The 17,984-nt window shown below is 43.5% G+C and overlaps 1 protein-coding gene across 1 annotated transcript; it reads right to left on the bottom strand.

Annotated features, from left to right (window-relative positions):
• Positions 1 to 3,417: 3,417 nt before the first annotated feature.
• On the bottom strand, positions 3,418 to 14,862 carry LOC139312080 (E3 ubiquitin-protein ligase TRIM39-like). The gene is given in 9 exon segments (XM_070936602.1): positions 3,418 to 3,871; positions 3,874 to 3,924; positions 3,985 to 4,116; positions 7,566 to 7,598; positions 8,409 to 8,527; positions 10,786 to 10,808; positions 12,715 to 12,945; positions 13,522 to 13,617; positions 14,449 to 14,862. Coding segments are annotated over 9 exon segments (1,431 nt in total). The 3' UTR covers positions 3,418 to 3,539.
• Positions 14,863 to 17,984: the final 3,122 nt, after the last annotated feature.

Here is a 17,984-nt window from a genome sequence, read left to right as displayed (position 1 = left end):
TGGTATATATAGGGTCTATATTCTGATTGGTTGATTGATTGATTTCAACACCCGAAAGGATCAATGAGATCCGGGTTCCCCCTGCCCTCTTTTCCAACCATCCAGGCGCCCTTCCCTGCTTCGGTCCATTCCTTGTGGCTGCCACTCCACTCTGGTCCCTTTGCTCAGGCCCCTCCACTTGCCCTGCTCGGCTGGACTCTGCTGTCTTCTCCTTCCAGCCGGTCCCTTCTGGAGTCTCCTCTCAGCAGGCGGATCAGGCAGTGGTGGGGGTGATCAGATGGCCAGTCGGCCCTTCTCCCTCCCTCTCTCTCTCCTGTCTCTGCTCCTCCTTCGATTCCCCTGCCTGCCTCCCTTTCTCTCCATCTCTTTCCCCCTCCTCCTCCTCCTCCTCCCCCTCCCCTTTCCTCAGCTTTCCCTCAGACTTTCCCCTATATTTCCGCCCACTCCGTAATCAATTAGAAGCTTTATATAACATTGAAACTGATCTTGATGGATTAAAGGGAACGCAATAAAATGTAATAAGGACGAAAGGAGTTACAAGTAACCTTCAATTTATGACTATTTGTTAGCAACCAGGTACAAACGGCTCTGGGGGGGAAAAGGCTTAAAACCATTTTCACACTTAACATCTGTTGCAGTGTCCCTGTAGTCACAATTTGGGTGCTTTCAGACTGGCAGGTATTTATGATAGTTGCATTACTTGGAAGAGCTTACATCCTACAATGATACCTTTGAAACCAACAAACACCTGTCTGTTCTTGGGAAGGACTCAATAGGTGGATCAAAAGGCCAAATTCACTCTAAACATCCGGCTGAGTGTGAGATGGACTATAACAATTCACATGTAACAGTCACAGAGTGGGAAAGGACTGTGGAGGTCATCTAGTCCAACCCCCTGCTCATTCATGCAGGAGACCTGTACTAGGGATTCGAACTGCTGACCTTTCTGATCGACAAGCTCAGAGTCTTAGCCACTGAGCCACCTAGCCAGCAGTATCACATACTGCTAATTATGTTTTTAATTTAATTTTAATCATTAGATCAGTGGCTCTCCATGTGTAGGTTGTGAAGTCAAATAAATAAGCATTTTAACATTTCTCATTTTTAAGGTATATAGACATTAAAAAGTGCCCTATGACAGATTTTCACACTTACGACCATTGCAGCATCCCCACGATTATATGATCAACATTCAGTCGCTTGGCAATTGGCTCATATTTGTGACGGTTGCAGGGTCCCCTGGTCGTGTGATCAACCTTTGTGACCTTCTGACAAGCAGAGTCAACGGGGAAGTCAGATTCACACTTAGCAACTGTGTCACTAACTTAACAACGGAAGTGATTCACTTAACAACTGTGACATGAAAGATGGTGATGTAGCGTCACCCCTGAAAGGGTCGCTGGGGACCAGGTCCCCCTTGCCCTCTTACAATCCATCATGTGGCTGCCCATCCACTTGGGTCCCCCCACTTGCCCGGCTCAGCTGGACTCTGCTATCTTGTCCTCCCAGCTGGACCCTTGTGCTGTCTCCTCAGCAGGCGGATCACACGGTTGGGTGGTGGTCAGACGTCTGGTTGGTCCTTCTTCCTCTCTCCTTCCTGCTGCTTGCTAGCCTCTCCTGCAGCTGCCTCTGCTCCTTCCTTGATTCTCTCCATCTTTCTCTTCCCTCCTCCTTTCTCTCCTCACACACTTCTCCCTACCTTTCCCAACCCTCCTTTCTCCCCCTTTTCCCAATCTATCCTCATGCATTGCTTCCCCCCTCATTCTATGGGGTGGAGGCCAGATGAGCCAGGAGGCCCCACTTCCCTTCTCTGCTCCCTCTTCCCATCTCTCTCTCTCGGTCTCCTCCTGTCAAAAACTCCTCATTTAACTTCCCTTCCCCCTCTTCCCCCCATGATGCACTTAAAATGGGGCAAAGCTCACTTAATAGCCCTCTCATTTGTCAGCAAAAATTTGGGGCTCAATTGTGGTTGTAAATCGAGGACTGCCTGTATTAGGCAAGTTTGGATAACTCACCTGCACCTTTGCCAACAGCAACTTGTCAGTCTTCAGTTTAGATGCTTTGAGTTGTTCCAGAGAGCTGCTGTTAGCAATCAAAGTCACCATATCAGTGTTAAGGTTCACTCTCATTATTTATTTGTATCTTGCCTTTATTATTTTTATAAATAACTCAAGGTGGCAAACATATCTAACGCATCTTCCTCCTCCTATTTTCCCCACAACAAACCTGTGAAGTGGATTGGACTGAGACAGAATGACTGGCTCAAAGTTACCAACTGGCTTACATGGCTTAGGCAGGAATTGAACTCAGTCTTCCTCTCCCTAGCCAGGTGCCTTAACCACTAGATCAAACTGGATCTCAATATCGAAGCCAGTTTTGGGCTGCCTCAAATTGTCGGCCGCTGGTTGGTACCTGGATGAATCTCCTTCCACTTTTTGTGGTAAAGATTCAGGAGTGGCTTGCCATTGCCCGCTTCCTAGGGCTGAGTGAGAGTGACTGGTCCAAGGTCACCCAATAGGCCTTGTACCAAAGGGAGGATTAGAACTCATGGCTTCTAGCTTGATTTCTTAACCACCGGACTAGATTGACTTCTTTTAGTTACTCAATAAAAGCCACAGTGGCTCTAAGGAAGAGGAAGGAGTGTTATTTGGCATCCTGTCAAATAATCCATGTATTTAATAATGTATTTCATTTGTACAATTTTATTAACAATTCTTTTTGACTTTTGGCTTGAGCCGTTTAGGACTCATAGAACTCATGTTTTCTATCTTGATAACAGATGGTATGTTTTATTTTTGACTACTGTCTTCTGGGCATCTTCTGTTTCAATGTATTGCACTGAATAAATTTATTGGCATAAAATTGCAAAAGAGGGAACTACAATCCATGAGACACCTACTGTATAAAATTACAATCAGTCTTACAATCAGTAATCCGATTGTTCTAGATAACCTACGTAAGTATAAAAAGATAGAAAAAGTACTAGGATTTGTAAAAAAAAAACAAAAAACCCAACAACCTGTGAGGCTATAAAGCTTATACTGAGTGTAATATTTGCTAGTGTTTTTTGGATTATCACAATTATGTGTTAAAAGAAAAAGGGAAGGAAAAAAATGAGAAGGAAAGAAAAAAAGAAAGGAAAGATTACAGAATATACCGAGTTATGGACACGTAAACAATTATTGATTGCAACTAACATGAAACAAACAAGCATGATCCATAAATGGGATGGAGAGCTGTCACAGACGTATAAAATCATGATTGACAGGTTTAGTTGTAAAGTATCTTTAATACTGATACACCTGAACACATGTTGCTAACACTGATAAAGCTCCTAGCACACCTCATTTTTTTTTTATCCAGACAAATAAAAATGATGATCAGGTTATTCCTTTATAATGACTGACCAGGGTGGCATAGAACAATAAAGGAAGCTGAAGTAGCAAAAAGCTAAGGAATCTCTGCTTTAAAGGATTTTGGAGATCCCTGCTTGGCAAATAGGGATTTTTCCAAATTTTTGTTTATGGTTATCTCTTCTTTTAGGGGAGTGTCATGCAGGTCCCCTCAGCCAAATAGAAATAGGGCAGAAGGGTCTCTCCAACCAAGGAAGCGTCTAAGACTATATGGAGCAGAGTTGCTGTGCTGGCATCAAAAAAGCTCACTTGTCCCCCTTCACAGTTGAGGGAGATGCGGATCCTCGTGGGCTCCTCAGTCAGGACCAGGTCAGAGCGTTTTGATGGAGACATGGCCTCGTATTTCCCTAGGCATTTCCAAAACACCCAGTGCCTGGTCTGCTCATCAACATTTGTTATGTTCAGTGGCTTGCTGGCAACCCCTACAGCCCATCCTTCTCTATCTCCAAAAAGAACTTCCAGAAATGTCTCGCTGTTGAAAACTTCTGACAGCCAAGGACACAAGGATAATGTCCAAATCATCTGCGCCTACGTATTGCTATAGCTATCTTACGTCCTGGGACAGAAGAATACTGTACAAATCTCAAGGTGTCTGAGACAAGAGATTTTTCTTTAACTTGCTTAAATTCTTTGACACTCTTTAGATCCTGGGAGACATCAAGGAGGCCAGGATGGGCTGTGTCTGGATCCAGAGTTACATCCGCTGTAAGGGGAAAGGAAGGGAGGGAGGAGAAGAACAAGAATTTCAGCTGCAGGCCTGGTTTGTGTCTTCACCCCCAAGAGTTTAACCCTCTTGTGTGAATGGAGTTCAGCTTCCAAACACCCCCTCTAGGACTGGAAGACTCATTGTTTTTTTAAATAACATCTAAGTCATTGTCTCGTCAAGAGTCCTCCAGCTTTGGCAACTGTAAGACTTGTAGACTTCAATTTCCAGAATCCCCTGATGGGGCTGCTAGTGTCCAGGTCCCTCTGCTCCCTTTTTGTCAAGCACTCGGGCTCTCCCATTGTCTTAGTCCCATCCTCTGTTAACTGTCGGCCTGTTTGGTACTCCTGTGGTCTTCTCGTTCCATTCACTTAGGTTGCCTTTGCCATCTTCCAGTCCATCTGCATCCCATTCAGCGGCCACTAAGCTACACATCTTCAGGATCTTTTGATTACCTGTACTCCTCTTGGCTCCTCCCCTCAGCTCTTCATCTCTTGGCTCCACTGGTCATTTCCCCTAGTCTCTAGTCTCCCATGTGGCCAACACTCTGCTAATTGCCCTCCAATTACCCCATGCTGGCTGGAGAATTCTGGGAACTGAAGTCCACAAGTCTTACAGTGGCCAAGGATGAAGATTTCTGGCCAAGTCCTTCAAACACTTCATAGTGCTCCACCTCTTCTAGCCTCCCTGCACAATTTTCTTTAGCTTCCATGTTGTAGGTGAGAATAATGGGATTTGGAGTGAAGAGTGGTTGGCTTTGCCTTCAGTGAGTTGCTGGGAGGGCCAAAATTGAACAGGGACTCTACCTGGAGCATTAATCCAGATTACGCAGAGCACGAGGCTCTCACCAATTTATAGTCAGGCAGTAAAATCAACAGAATGTTATTAGCTTGGTAGGAATTCAATATTCCTTTCAGTCCAGGCCATATTTTCCCATTTGTCCAGATATTTCATTCTACACCAAGATGGACTTCAGTTTTCTAGATTATATATAGAATGGAACGGAATGGAGTAGGAGTAGAGGAGTAGAACAGAACAGAACAACGGAACGGAACAGAACAGAACAGAACAGAACAACAGCTTTATTTCGCCAAGTGTGATCAGACACAAGGAATTTGTCTGCTAGATTAGCTCATATTGTACATATAAATGGCAAGTAATAGTTCATAAATCATAAAATCATTAACATTTATTGGATCATCATAGTCTTTAGGGCAGGGATCCTCAAACTACGGCCCGCAGGCCAGATACGGCCCACCAATGCAAAGCATCCGGCCCGCGGAGTGGTGGGATTAAGCCCCACCTCCTTACCCTCAGCTTTATCTTCCAGCGAGCATCCACTCCAGCCACACTTATTTCACCGGTTGAGCTGCACTTCTGATCACGCAGCTGCTGCCAAAGGTAAGGCCGAACGGTATGGGGGAGGGCCAGTGAGGGGTGATATGAAAAGCTTAAGAAAGTACTGCCTTAAATTAAAAGGCTTTGAAAGCAATGTAAACGGGATCTTTTTCACAGGTTGAATGGGGGAGGGGGTGCTTGCCTTCTCCGAGCTTGCAAAAGTACTGCCTTTATTTAAAAGTCTTTGAAAACAATGTAAATGGGATCTTTTTCCCAGTTGGAATGGGTATTTTTTGCTTGCCTTCTCCTAGCTTGGAAACCGGCTGCTTTAAATTAAAAGCCTTTGAAAACAATTTAAAGGGATCTTTTTCACAGGTTGAATGGGGGAGGGGGATGCTTGCCTTCTCCAAGCTTGCAAAAGTACTGCCTCAATTTAAAAGTCTTTTTCACAGCCATGTGAACCAGTGCCGGTGTTTGAGTAGGGGAGGGGCTGCTTTTAAAGTAACACTTTAAAAGTGGGTGGGTGGGTGGGGGAGATGTCTCCATGTCTCCTAGCTTTTTCAAAATCATCTGAAGTTGGCTAACACTAATTCAAATGCAACCGCAGTATAATGCCTGAAGGAGAATTCACCCTTTGATTGGTTTGATTTTGCCAGATATAAAGTACATCCACCAAATTGGTTGCTGAACAATTTTGGTAGATATTCATGCGTGTGTATACACATGCACAAGTGTGGCAAAAAGCAAATCTGTTTGTGAATTCTCCTCCAGGCTTAAAAGACCTTTAGCCCTGTAATCCCAAATAATTCAGAAAAGGAGGCTGGCCTCCTATCCATTCCCTGGCTGCCTCCCCTGCTGGCAGGCACTCACAGGTCATCTGAAACAGGATCAGGAGTTATTTTGAAGGAAATACTGTTTGTTTTAAATTCTTTTTTTAATGGCCTATTTTAAGGAGCTTCAAGCTGCTGCTGTAATGAAGTTAGGCAAGTGACAAGAAAGTTTGCACTCTTCTTCCCTTTGGGGGGGAGGTCTTAAGTAAATAGATTCCTTGGGTTGAGCAAGTATAGCAAGGACAAAGGCAAAATGGACTGCTAAATTGGCCACGCCCACCCAGTCACATGACCACTTAGCCACACCCACCCACCTGGTCTGGCCCCCCAACAATCTGAGGGACTGAGGAATCGGCCCCCTGTTCAAAAAGCGAGGACCCCTGCTTTAGGGTATCGAATCCTATTTTTTTTCCTTACTCTTATCATGTTTCTCTTAAAGTTATTGGCATCAGAGCTTAAAGTAGCAAGCAACTGAGATTCTTATAAATTCTTATAATATTTACCTTCCTGTAGTTGAAGTCCACTTTCCAGAGTGTCTGGGGAAGAAAAGAGAGCAATTCAGCATCTCATCACTGGAATTGGAGCAACAGCAGAGTCAGAAGGATCCCCCAGAGGTAATTTAGGGCACAGGTTGCAATGTGAGGAAGCTCCGCCCTTTCCTCTGCAACCATCAGGGTATCACAGGGATGTACAAAACGGGAGGATCTTGCACAGGAAACCTCTGCTTTCATCACTCTGATGGCCCACTTGGTGGAGGCAACCCTGATGCTCCAACTTTGCTATGTGCTTTGACCCAAAGGACCCAATTTCTCTGCTCCCAAAGACCTGGTCTCTCACCAACTTACACTCAGGCAGTAAAATCAAGACGATGTTATTAGCTTGGTAGGAATTCAATGTTCCTTTCAGTCCCAGGCCATATTTTCCTATTTTTGCCCAGATATTTCATTCTACACCAAGATTGACTTCAGTTTTCCAGATTATGTATAGAATGGAACGGAGCAGAGTAGGAGTAGAGGAGTAGAACAGAACAGAACAGCTTTATTTGGCCAAGTGTGACCAGACGCACAAGGAAATTGTCTCTGCTGCATTAGCTCATATTGTACATATAAATGGCAAGTAATAGTTCATAAATCATAAAACCTTTGAAGTTTACTGGATCATCATAATCTTTAAGGTACCTAATCCTATAGTTTTCTTTTTGATCTATTACGTTTCTCTTAAAATTACTGGCATCAGAGCTTAAAATATCAAGCAATTCCAATTCCTATAACTCATATTTACCTTCCTGTAGTTGAAGTCCACTTTCCAGAGTATCTGGGGAAGAAAAGGGAGGAATTCAGCATCTCATCACTGGAATTGGAGCAACAGAAGGGGCTCCCTCAGATTCCCTGGTTTGCTTTCCTTGGCCTCAGATCAGGAAATAAGGAATAGGGAAAGCTACAAGCCAGAATGTCATTGGTGGCTATATATATTCCATCAGGTATGAATATATTCTACTATATATTCCGTATACAGGTAGTCCTCAACTTACAACTATTTCTGTAGTGAAGTTACAGCGGCACTGACAAGTGATTTATGACCGGTTCTCACACTTAGGACTGTTGCAGCCTCCCCAGTCACATGATCAAGATTCAGGCACTTGGGAATTAGCTTGTATTTACGATGGTTGCAGCATCCCATGATTCTGGGATTGTCCTCTTCAACCTTCCTGGGGAGCTTCTGACATGCAAAATCAATGCATGAATCCAGATTCATTTATCAACCACGATTCACTTAACTGCTGTGATTTTCTAAATAACTCTGGCAAAAACGTTCGTAAAATGGGGCACAGATCACTTAACAACTGCCTTGCTTAGCAACAGAAATTTTCAGCTCAACTGAGGTCGTAAGTCAAGAACTACCTGTATATATTCCATTATACTTAGTGGAAACTTATTCTGCTTCCCCAGTGATCAGGGCATTTGGGTTTGGGCTACGAAGATTACAGGTAATCACAATTTAGAATCCTAACTGAGACAGTGATCCTGAAATCGATCCCTGTTTGATCCATGTGACATTGACCCAGAATCTCTCTTGGATGCTCAAAATGTCATCCAGTGTAAAACCTTGGTGGCTGTTTTTTACCTCTCAGTTTTTTCATGGCACTTTTCAGAAGCTCAGTCATATCACTGTAATCCCAGATTCTCCACTTCGGTTCTAGAAGTAAATCCACCGGATTTTCATATGTTTCCTTAGCCTGGTACCTGGCAAGACAAAATAACAGAATAACAGAGTTGGAAGGGACCTTGGGGGTCATCTAGTCCAGCACCCACCACCACCGCCCAAGCAGTTTCGAAACCGTTTCTGACAGATGGCAGTCTGGCCTCTTCTTGAAAACGTCTAGTGATGAAGCTCCCACGATGTCTGAAGGAAAAGCTCTTCCAGTGATTCATTCTACTTGAAAAGAGCCTTGGTGGCGCAGCTGATTAAAATGCTGTTAAGTAGCACCAGTTGCCTGCAATTACTGCAAGTTCAAATCTCACCAGGCTCAACGTTGACTCAGCCTTCCATTCTTTCGAGGTAGGTTAAATGAGGACCCGGATTGTGGGGGCAATAAACTGACTTTGTATAAAAAATAAAACCGCTGGGGGGGGGCAGGTATATACAAAAGTATGAAGGCTATTGCTTAATGCATTGTAAGCCGCCCTGAGTCTCTGGAGAAGGGCGGCATATAAATCGAACCAATAAATAAATAAATAAATAAATAAATAAATAAATACTCAGTCAGAAAAGTTCTCCTTATTTCTAGATTGAAGCTCTCCTTGATCAGTTTCCATCCATTATTCCTTGTCTGGCCTTCAGATGCTTTGGGAAACAGGTTGACCCCCTTCTCTCTGTGACAGACCCTCAAATATTGGAACACTGTTGCTATCATGTCTCCCCTGGTCCTTCTCTTCACTAAACTAGCCATGCCCAGTTCCTGCAACCATTATCAACCTGCCAACAGAAGAAGCTTTCTAAACCATCAGATGGTGCTTGAGGATTGGCTAGCTACAGGATCCAGTCTGGGTTGGTCACCAGAGGATTTGACTTCTGAGCTTTCAGGCTGGGTGCTGGAGCCCATCCTCAGGGAACTTCTCTCTCTCTCTCTCTCCTGAATGTATGCACTGGCCTGTTCTACACATTGTATTGATGTGGTGCCTGGTTGGGTGTCGCTTTTAGTTGTTAAGTGGGGTGTTGATGGACAGCTATTAAGTCATTGACTGTCCTTTCCTTGTGGTGCCCTGTCCTCGGATCCTAAGTACCTGGTAAACTGGTGGGAAATCAGCACTCCTGCTGACTGAGAAGGGCCCCTGTTTTCCAGGCTTCAGTCAATTCTCTGGCTAGCTATTCAAATATGGGCACCATGACAACTCAGTGGATCCTGACCCAAAACTGCGCTCATCCACCTTCATAGATCTAGTAGAGGCAACTAAGTTTTGCAACTAAGTCCAGTTTTGGGCTCCCTGCTCTTCAAAATTCTTCTGAATCTCTTAGCCAAAACAATGGATTTGTCAGAGTTTGCAGGAATCCAACCAGCACACAAGTAAATAATTCAGCAGGATTCATTTATACAAGAAACTTTTTTATATACTATAATATAAAGCATGATGCATGTATACAATACCCACGCAGTAGAAGCCAGAACCAGGAATAACCAGAACTCAAAAACACAGAAGCTATATTGCAAGGACAAAGTAACTCTTATATATATACAGATCAGTCAAGCTGAGCCCCGCCCAGGCTCCGAGCCATCTCCCATGGCTCACAATAGATCCTGTTTCTTAGTCACCAAACAGTTCCCATTGGCTGACTTGTTGTTATGGCTATCCCAGCTCATAATTTCTTATACACTGACAGGATTGTATCTGACCAAATGACTGATGACTAATATTGGTGAGGTAAGTAAACAATAAAAGATGGATATAACATTCAAACTGATCTTGATGGATTATTAAACTAATGCAATGTAATTTAATAAAGTCAAATTCAGGTACAAGTAAACTTCTATTTATGACTATTTGTTAGCAACCAGTTACAATAGCTCTCAAAAAACTGACTTACAACCATTTTTGCACTGAACATCTTCACAGTGTTCCTGTATTCACAATTCGGGTGCTTGGCAACCAGCATGTATTTATGATAGTTGCATTACTTGGAAGAGCTTACATCCTACAATGATACTTTTAAAACCATCAAACATCTGTCTCCTCTTGGAAAGGACTCCATAGGTAGATAAAAAGGCAAATTCAGTCTAAACCTCTGGCTGAATGTGCAACCAACATAATAATTGATCAGATCAAATATTGCTAATTATCTTGTGTTGAGGTTATCTGAGGAAATGTCTAAAAAGCCCTGAAATACAGTACGTTGTCTTTACATTAAAATACTGCGAAATAAAGAAAGACCTTTCCAAAATAGGAAAACTGCTGGCGGAGCTGCTGATCTTTGAGTGTGTAAAGAAAAGGGTGGATTTACTTACTTCTTCAAGATGCTTCCAATGTCCTAAAAAATAAAGAGACGAAGCACTGAAAGGAGCCATTTCCTAGGCAGAAAATTAAATTCTTACAGTCACAAAATACACGAGTGAAACCTCTGTACAACCAGACACTAACAGACATATAAAGTACTTCCGTTTTTTAAAAAAATCCATTGCTCTTCCCCCCCCCTTTTAGAGTGGTATTGTTTTTACTTTTTTGTCTAAGAAAAATTAGACCCAGATTGAATCCAACACAATTACAGAAGATATATATTTATATATAAAACATGATAGCAAAAAGAAAAGACCATTTGAAAAACAAAATAGTGCATCAATAGGATTAAAAAAATCCCCTGCATTTCTGCTTCCAGAATGAAGGCACTTTGGAAAATCCAGGTGGTTATAATACTTTGGAGAAGGTGATCAGTGTTGGGTTTCTCCTTGGCCTGGAGATTTAAGGGGAGGGGGAGACCCTACAAAGAACACCCACCACCACTTCCCCCAATACAGGATAGGAACCCTAAGCAGGCATTCCTAAAATCGTGAAGAATATATGGACAATTGACCAGAACTTTGAATTCCTGCTTTTTCTGAATTACATTATGAATCCCTAATATTAGCCATTACAGGTAGTCCTTGACTAAATAGTTCATTTAGTGACCGTTCAAAGTTACCACGGCACTGAAAAAGTGATCTATGATCATTTTTCACACTTAAGACTCTTACAGCACCCCCATGGTCACATGATCCAATTCAGCCACTTGGCAACCGATTCATATTTATGACGGTTGCAGCGTCCTGGGGTCATGTGATCACCATTAGTGACCTTCTGACAAGCAAAGTCAATGTGGAAGCCTGATTCATTTAACAACCGTGTTACTAACTTAACCACTGCAGAGATTCACTTAACAACAGTGGCAGGAAAGGTTGTAAAATGGGGCAAAATTAACTTAACAACTGTTTCACTCAGCAACAGAAATTTCGAGCCCAAATGTGCTCATATGTCAAGGACTACCTGTAGTCTTCAAACCTTCCAGTCTCCTTTCCATAGAAAGAGTCAAAAAGTTTACTAAATGAGGAGTTGAAAAAAAGATTTTGAATTTTTTTGACTGCAGCCAGAATCCTACATGCAGACATGGAAAGATATATCAATCCCCAAAAGAGAAGAATGGATGGAAAAAGTGATGGCGCTAAAAAAAATGAAAAAATTTACTGCTTTAATTAGATATAATCTGTTGTTTCTACTTGGAAGCTGCTTCTAAACTTTGTGCTCGAGATAGAAAAAAATGAATTCTTGATGCTTGGTTTTGCTTATTAGACTTATCTGTTTTTATAGACATGGCTAATAATTACTAAATATGCAAAATTAAAATGTTGAGGCTGTAATTTTATTTTGCATTTTACTGTGCAGAAAAAAAGTTGAGAGACATTTTTTTTCTTTTTCCTTTATCCTACACATCTTTCCCATTCTAATCCTTCTCCATTTCCCTATTTTATTTTCATTTGTACTTTTTACTACCAAGTTTCCCTGAAAATACGACTTACTCCCAAAGGAAGTCCTAGCTTGATTTTTACACATGCGCCCAATATAAGCCCAGCCACCACAATAAGCCATAATTAACTCCCCGCCCACTCCAAGGTGCAGGAGGTGGGGCAAGGCAAACAGATAAATATTAAGCTAGGGTAGGGATGGGGGCATGGAGCTGCCCTACTTACAAGGCCTCGCACACCCTGACACCTGCCTTGCTCTGCCAGCCTACTTCTTCTGAGAATGCTTGCATGGGTCACCCCCAGCCTCTGTTTCCCCATCAGAGGCCCTTCCAGAAAGCCCCCGGCAGCTGATAACAGAGCTCTGGAGCAGAGGATTGGACCAGAAGACCTCCAAGGTCCCTTCCAGCCCTGGGATTCTATGATCTCAACTTCCCGCCTGACCTGTAAGAGTTTGCTGACTGGCTGCTGAAGCTTCTCTTCTATCTCCTGGATGAGATGGTCAAGAGAGCCCAGTTCCTCCATGTGCTTGGCCAAACCCTCCTCCTTTCTTGCCATAATATCTTTCTCCCTCTCTTCCATTCTAGTCAATAGAAGCTTCTCCTGTCCTTCTAACCAGAGTTGTAGCTCTCTGAATTCAGCCACTACATTTTTTTTCACTTCTTTGATGATGTCCTAGAACAAGAAAGAGAAAAAGCAAAAGGCATATTTTTCTTTTAATTATTTTACTTAATTATTTATATTTTAATTGATATAATAATTAAACAAATTCCTTGAAGAATCCGAAAGTGAGGTGGGAGAATTACCTAAGAAAAAAACCCCTTTTGACATTAAAAAACTCAAACGGGAAAGGTTTCTAAAAAAAAAAAGCCCCAAGTTTAAATGACCTCTCATGAAAATTTTCTTGGCAATCAGGGATTTCAAAAAAGGAGGCAGAAAAATGTCTGAGTTCACAATATTTTTCAATAAGATGAAATATAGTTTGCATTAATTTATTAAGCAAGCCAAACCTATTGCATAAAACACAGCTCATGGGATAGGGGCACTTAACCCAACTGTGACTCATTCAGTCAATGGTGACCTCTCAGTCCCCAGGTTAAGACCAAGTTCTGTGCCCTACACAGTCTTTAACTTTGAATTAATCTCAGTCAGAACTTGTACTTACAGACAGGCTGCCTATTATTAAAGATGGCAGACGGTGTTTTCCTTCCTATTAGCACAGAAGCTCCTCACCTTTGGATCAATACTTACAAGCCTCTCCTGCACTGTTTGCTCTGTGTCTCTTTTGTATATAGCTATCTTTTCTTTCTGCTCCTTCTGAGCCTTCAGGCAATCCTCCACCTTGATCTGAAGAGAAAATACAAGTTTTGAGTTTCTTTTCTGTAAAGAATTACATCGGAGGGAAGACCCAGTTAGAAGATAAAGTATATTCAATCGTCATAAATGCATGACAGTTGGCAAACTTCCAAATTTTGATCATGTGACCACGGAATGATGCAATGATCACAAGGGTGAAACTCTTATATTACTTTTTTCATTATCATTGTAACTTTGAACAGTCACTAAACGAACAGTTCTAAATCGAGGACTACCTGCAAGGGCATTAAAGTGAACTGCCTGAGTCTCCTGGTTGCTGTCATCCCAGAAGCATCACTGAGAAATGAAAGTTTGGGCTGATCCAGCAGGAGTGGTTTTCGGGGTCTGCACTCAAGATTTCGGAGGACTCCATGACAATTTCGCTCTAGAGAAAATGTGGAAAGGGAGCTGGCAAAGGGAGCCTATTTCTCCCTACAGGCAATTTCTGTTGCTAAGCAAGACAGTTAAGTGAAGTTTTGTCCCATTTTACAACTTTTCTTCCCACTGTTGTTAAGTGAATCACTGCAGTTGTTACTTTAGTCACACAGCAGGTAAGTGAATCTGGCTTCCCCATTGACTTTGCTTATCAGAAGGTGGCAAAGGGTGATCACAAGAGCCCAGGACAACACAACATGACAGTTGACATGACAAGCACCCGAATTTTGATCAGTGACAACAGGGATGTCAACCTGTTTTTAAAAAATTGCAGGCAGGGAGATAAGGGGTGGGATAAAGCAGGAGGAAGCAAGTAAAGAGGTAAAAAGACTGCGAGGGCTGGCACTGGATGCCCCTCCGCAGCGATTCCTCCTGGCTGACTCCTACCTGGTATTCCTGGAAAGCCTCCTCCGTAGGGATCACCCAGTGGCCCCTGTGCTCTTTGGATAGGTAGCAGACCAAGCAGATGAGGGTCTGGTGGTCCTTACAAAAGAGCTTGAGGGGCTCCCGGGGCTTCGGGCAGAAGCTCCCTCCTTCCTCGCCCCAAGGACCTCCGCATCGCCTGGTCACTTCAGCCACCCGCGCCAGCTGCCTGTTGGGGAGGAGGCTGCAGGGCGCGAAGGTCTGCCTGCATTGGGGACAGGAAGCCTCCGATTCCGACGTCCCCCAACTGCGGGTCAGGCAGCCCCGGCAGAAGTTGTGGCCGCACTCCGGGATGAGCAGGGGGTCCTGGAAAAAGTCCAGGCAGACAGAGCAGGTGGCTTCTCCCACCAAATCCTGCAAGGACGATTCGGCCGCCATCGCTGCCTCCTCCGCCGGGAAAGGAAAGAGAAAGTTAAGTTTCGCAACTTTTCTTCCAAATCTGGTGACCGTCTTTGGGCTGCACCTAGGCAGGAAACCAAAATGAATTTTTTGTTCCTCTTGCGGTCAGCTTCGCTGGCTTCTTAAAGGGAAAAAAGGTGTTTTAAAAACAACAAATTGGAGAGAAGCAAACATTCACAGGATGGACCCCCGATCAATTATTATTGGCCCAATCTGGTCGTCAAAGGGGGGGGAGTTTTTAAAATAATATTCTTCTCCTCCTCCTTCTTCTTCATATCCCTCATCCGACGTTGGCAATCATGTTGGTGATCCTATTTTTATCAATAGCTGCAGGAAAAAGTGCTGCTTTTTAAAATCTGGGGATAAAATCTTTTTAAAATCTGGGGAAAAGTAAATCTTCTTGGGATGGACCCCCAATCAATTACTGATCCAAGTATCCTGCTAGAGGGAAAGATATTGAAAAATCCTGGGGAGAAAGAAACATCCATGGGGCTGATTCACCATCAATTATTATTCAGCCAGCCACTTGTTAAAGGGGAAAATGCTTTTTTTAAAAAATAGGAAGAATGAAACGTTTATGGGATGAAATGGAGTAAAGTTGGCATGGAAGAAACCCTTAATAAAACCTCAAAGCCAATGCTGCTATCGATGGGATGTCTCATAGATAAAGGAGAAATTATAATCCTTCCCCTAACTTCTAATATGAATATATGGCAGAGGAAGACTTCCCTGGACTGTCCCTTTCCCAGCCAGCCAATCAGGAAATGGATCAGGAAAAGCTCTACAATTGGGCAAAGACTACCTTGTGGAATGTGGAATATGTAGAATGTGGAATGGGATCATTTGCTGGATGGAAATCTTCAAGTTTGACCAATGAGCTCCCTTAAGGCAAAAGATGGATAGAAAGAGCCATTAGGAGTCTCAGGCCAACCTAGGACAGGGGGACCCATGGGGGGGAAGGGAATCTGGTGGGTGGAGAACATCTTATAGCCCCTTTGTTCAAGGGCCTTTGGGGGAGGGTTCCTTAGTCACAATTGGCTCCCCAAGGGGACATGGACACAACAGTATAATAAAATGACACTTTTTGCTGCTCTTTCCTTTCCCTAGATGCCTGGATGTTGCCTGGAGGAAACCATTGAGAAAACTCAGATAGCCATAGGAATAATCTCTCCCTTGTCCCTGAAGGGATTATAACCCCCCCACACACACAAAATATACAAATCACCTACTCACAGGAACTCTCTGCCCTGCCCCTTGATCGGATTATTTCCCCAAAATAGAAACTGGACAAAGGAAGTAGCTCTTGAGGCAGGAAGGAAAGAACCGGACAGACATGGGGAACAAAAGAAGGAACCCTCACCTCGCATTGCCTCAGGGTAGAAAAACGTACAAAACCACAACTCAGGACCCCAAAGGCCACCTTGCAAGGCAGGAACTCGGAAGTCACTTTTGTTGTCACTGTACTGCCTTCCTGTAATAAAACCTGCATTTTGGTAGTTTGCTGTCTTCAAATCTTTCTTTGTCGGCTTCTGCCAGCTGGAACGAACTGGAAAATTCTTCCAACGGAAAGAAGGAAGGAAGGAAGGAAGGAAGGAAGGAAGGAAGGAAGGAAGGAAGGAAGGAAGGAACCATGAATATGGCTGCAACTACAGTACTACTACTAAACAGGTTTAGGGCTGGGACCTAATTTACAGAACATTCACATCTAAATCTCTTTTAAATATTCCCCAGAAGTGGGGAGATGCAACGCAGAAACAACCCTAGAAGGAGTCAACAAAGACCTAAGGGAGGGAAGCCCCACCCCTTATTTACATATAGGGAAAAGGCGGAGCTGGCTGCCATCTTGAGTTTGTTGACATGCCTTGGGATACCGTGGCCGTAATCCCCATCCCTTTCGATAGTCTGTTGGGCTAGATCAGTGGCTCTCAATTTGAAATATGTGAAGTCAAATAATAAGCATTTTAACATTTCTCATTTTTAATGTATATAGGCATTAAAAAGTGCTTTATGAGAGTGTTTCACACTTATGACCATTCAGCATCCTCATGATTACTTGATCAAAATTCAGTCGCTTGGCTATTGGCTCATATTTATGACGGTTGCAGGGTCCCCGAGTCATGTGATAGATTCCCCTTGCCTTCTTTTCCAACCATCCAGGCGCCTTCCCCTGGTACAGTCCATGCCTTGTGGCTGCCACTCCACTCAGCTCCCTCACATGGTTGGGTGGGGGTCAGATGGCTATTCAGCCAGTTCTTCTCTCTCTCCTCTCTCCCCCGCCCCCTCCTGCTTGCTGGTCTCTCCTGCCACTGCCTCTGCTCCTCCCGTGATTCCCCTGCCTGCCTCCCTTTCTCTCCATCTCCTTCCTCCTCCTCCTTCCTCAACCTTTCCTCACACACTTTTCCCTCCTTTTCCCCCCACTCCTTTCTCTCCCTTTCCTCAACCCGTCCTCAAGTGTCGCTTCCCCCCCTCACTTGGTGGGGTGGAGGCCAGGTGAGCCAGGAGGCCCCACTTCCCTTCTCTCCCTTCTCCCTCAGGTTTGCCCCCAAAGAGACCCACCTATCCCTCTCTCCCTCTCTCTCTATCCACTGCTCCCCTCCTTTTTCCTGCCAAAACCTCCTCCTTTTCATTCCCTTCTTCCCCCGTGAGAGTTAAAATGGGGCAAAGCTCACTTAACTGCTGTCTCACTTGGGAGCAGAAATTTGGGGCTCAATTGTAAGTCCAGGACTACCTGTATTAGGTATGTTCATTAGGATTACTCCTTTGCTCCTTTGCCAACAGCAACTTGTCAATCTTCAGTTCTTTAGATGCTTTGAGGGGTTCCAGAGATCTGCTGTCAGCATTCAAAGTCACCATATCAGTTAAGTTTCACTCCCCTTATTTATTTTTATCTCTCCTTTATTATTTTTACAAATAACTCAAGGTGGCAAACATATCCAACGCATCTTCCTCCTCCTATACCTGTGAGGCTATAAAGCTTATATCGAGTGTAATACTTGCTGAAGCCCTGCTAGGGTTCCTTGGATTATGACAATTATGTGTTAAAAGGAAACGGGAGGAAAAAAGGGGGAAGGAAAGAAAAAAAAGAAGGGGATGATTATAGA

The sequence above is a fragment of the Pituophis catenifer genome, unplaced genomic scaffold, assembly GCF_029215685.1.
Source record: "Pituophis catenifer annectens isolate HBS135680 unplaced genomic scaffold, rPitCat1.0.hap2 SCAF_2, whole genome shotgun sequence".
Classification (NCBI taxonomy): Eukaryota; Metazoa; Chordata; class Lepidosauria; order Squamata; family Colubridae; genus Pituophis; species Pituophis catenifer.
Note: the sequence above shows the minus strand (reverse complement) of the source record. Positions and strands in the feature narration are given on the sequence as shown.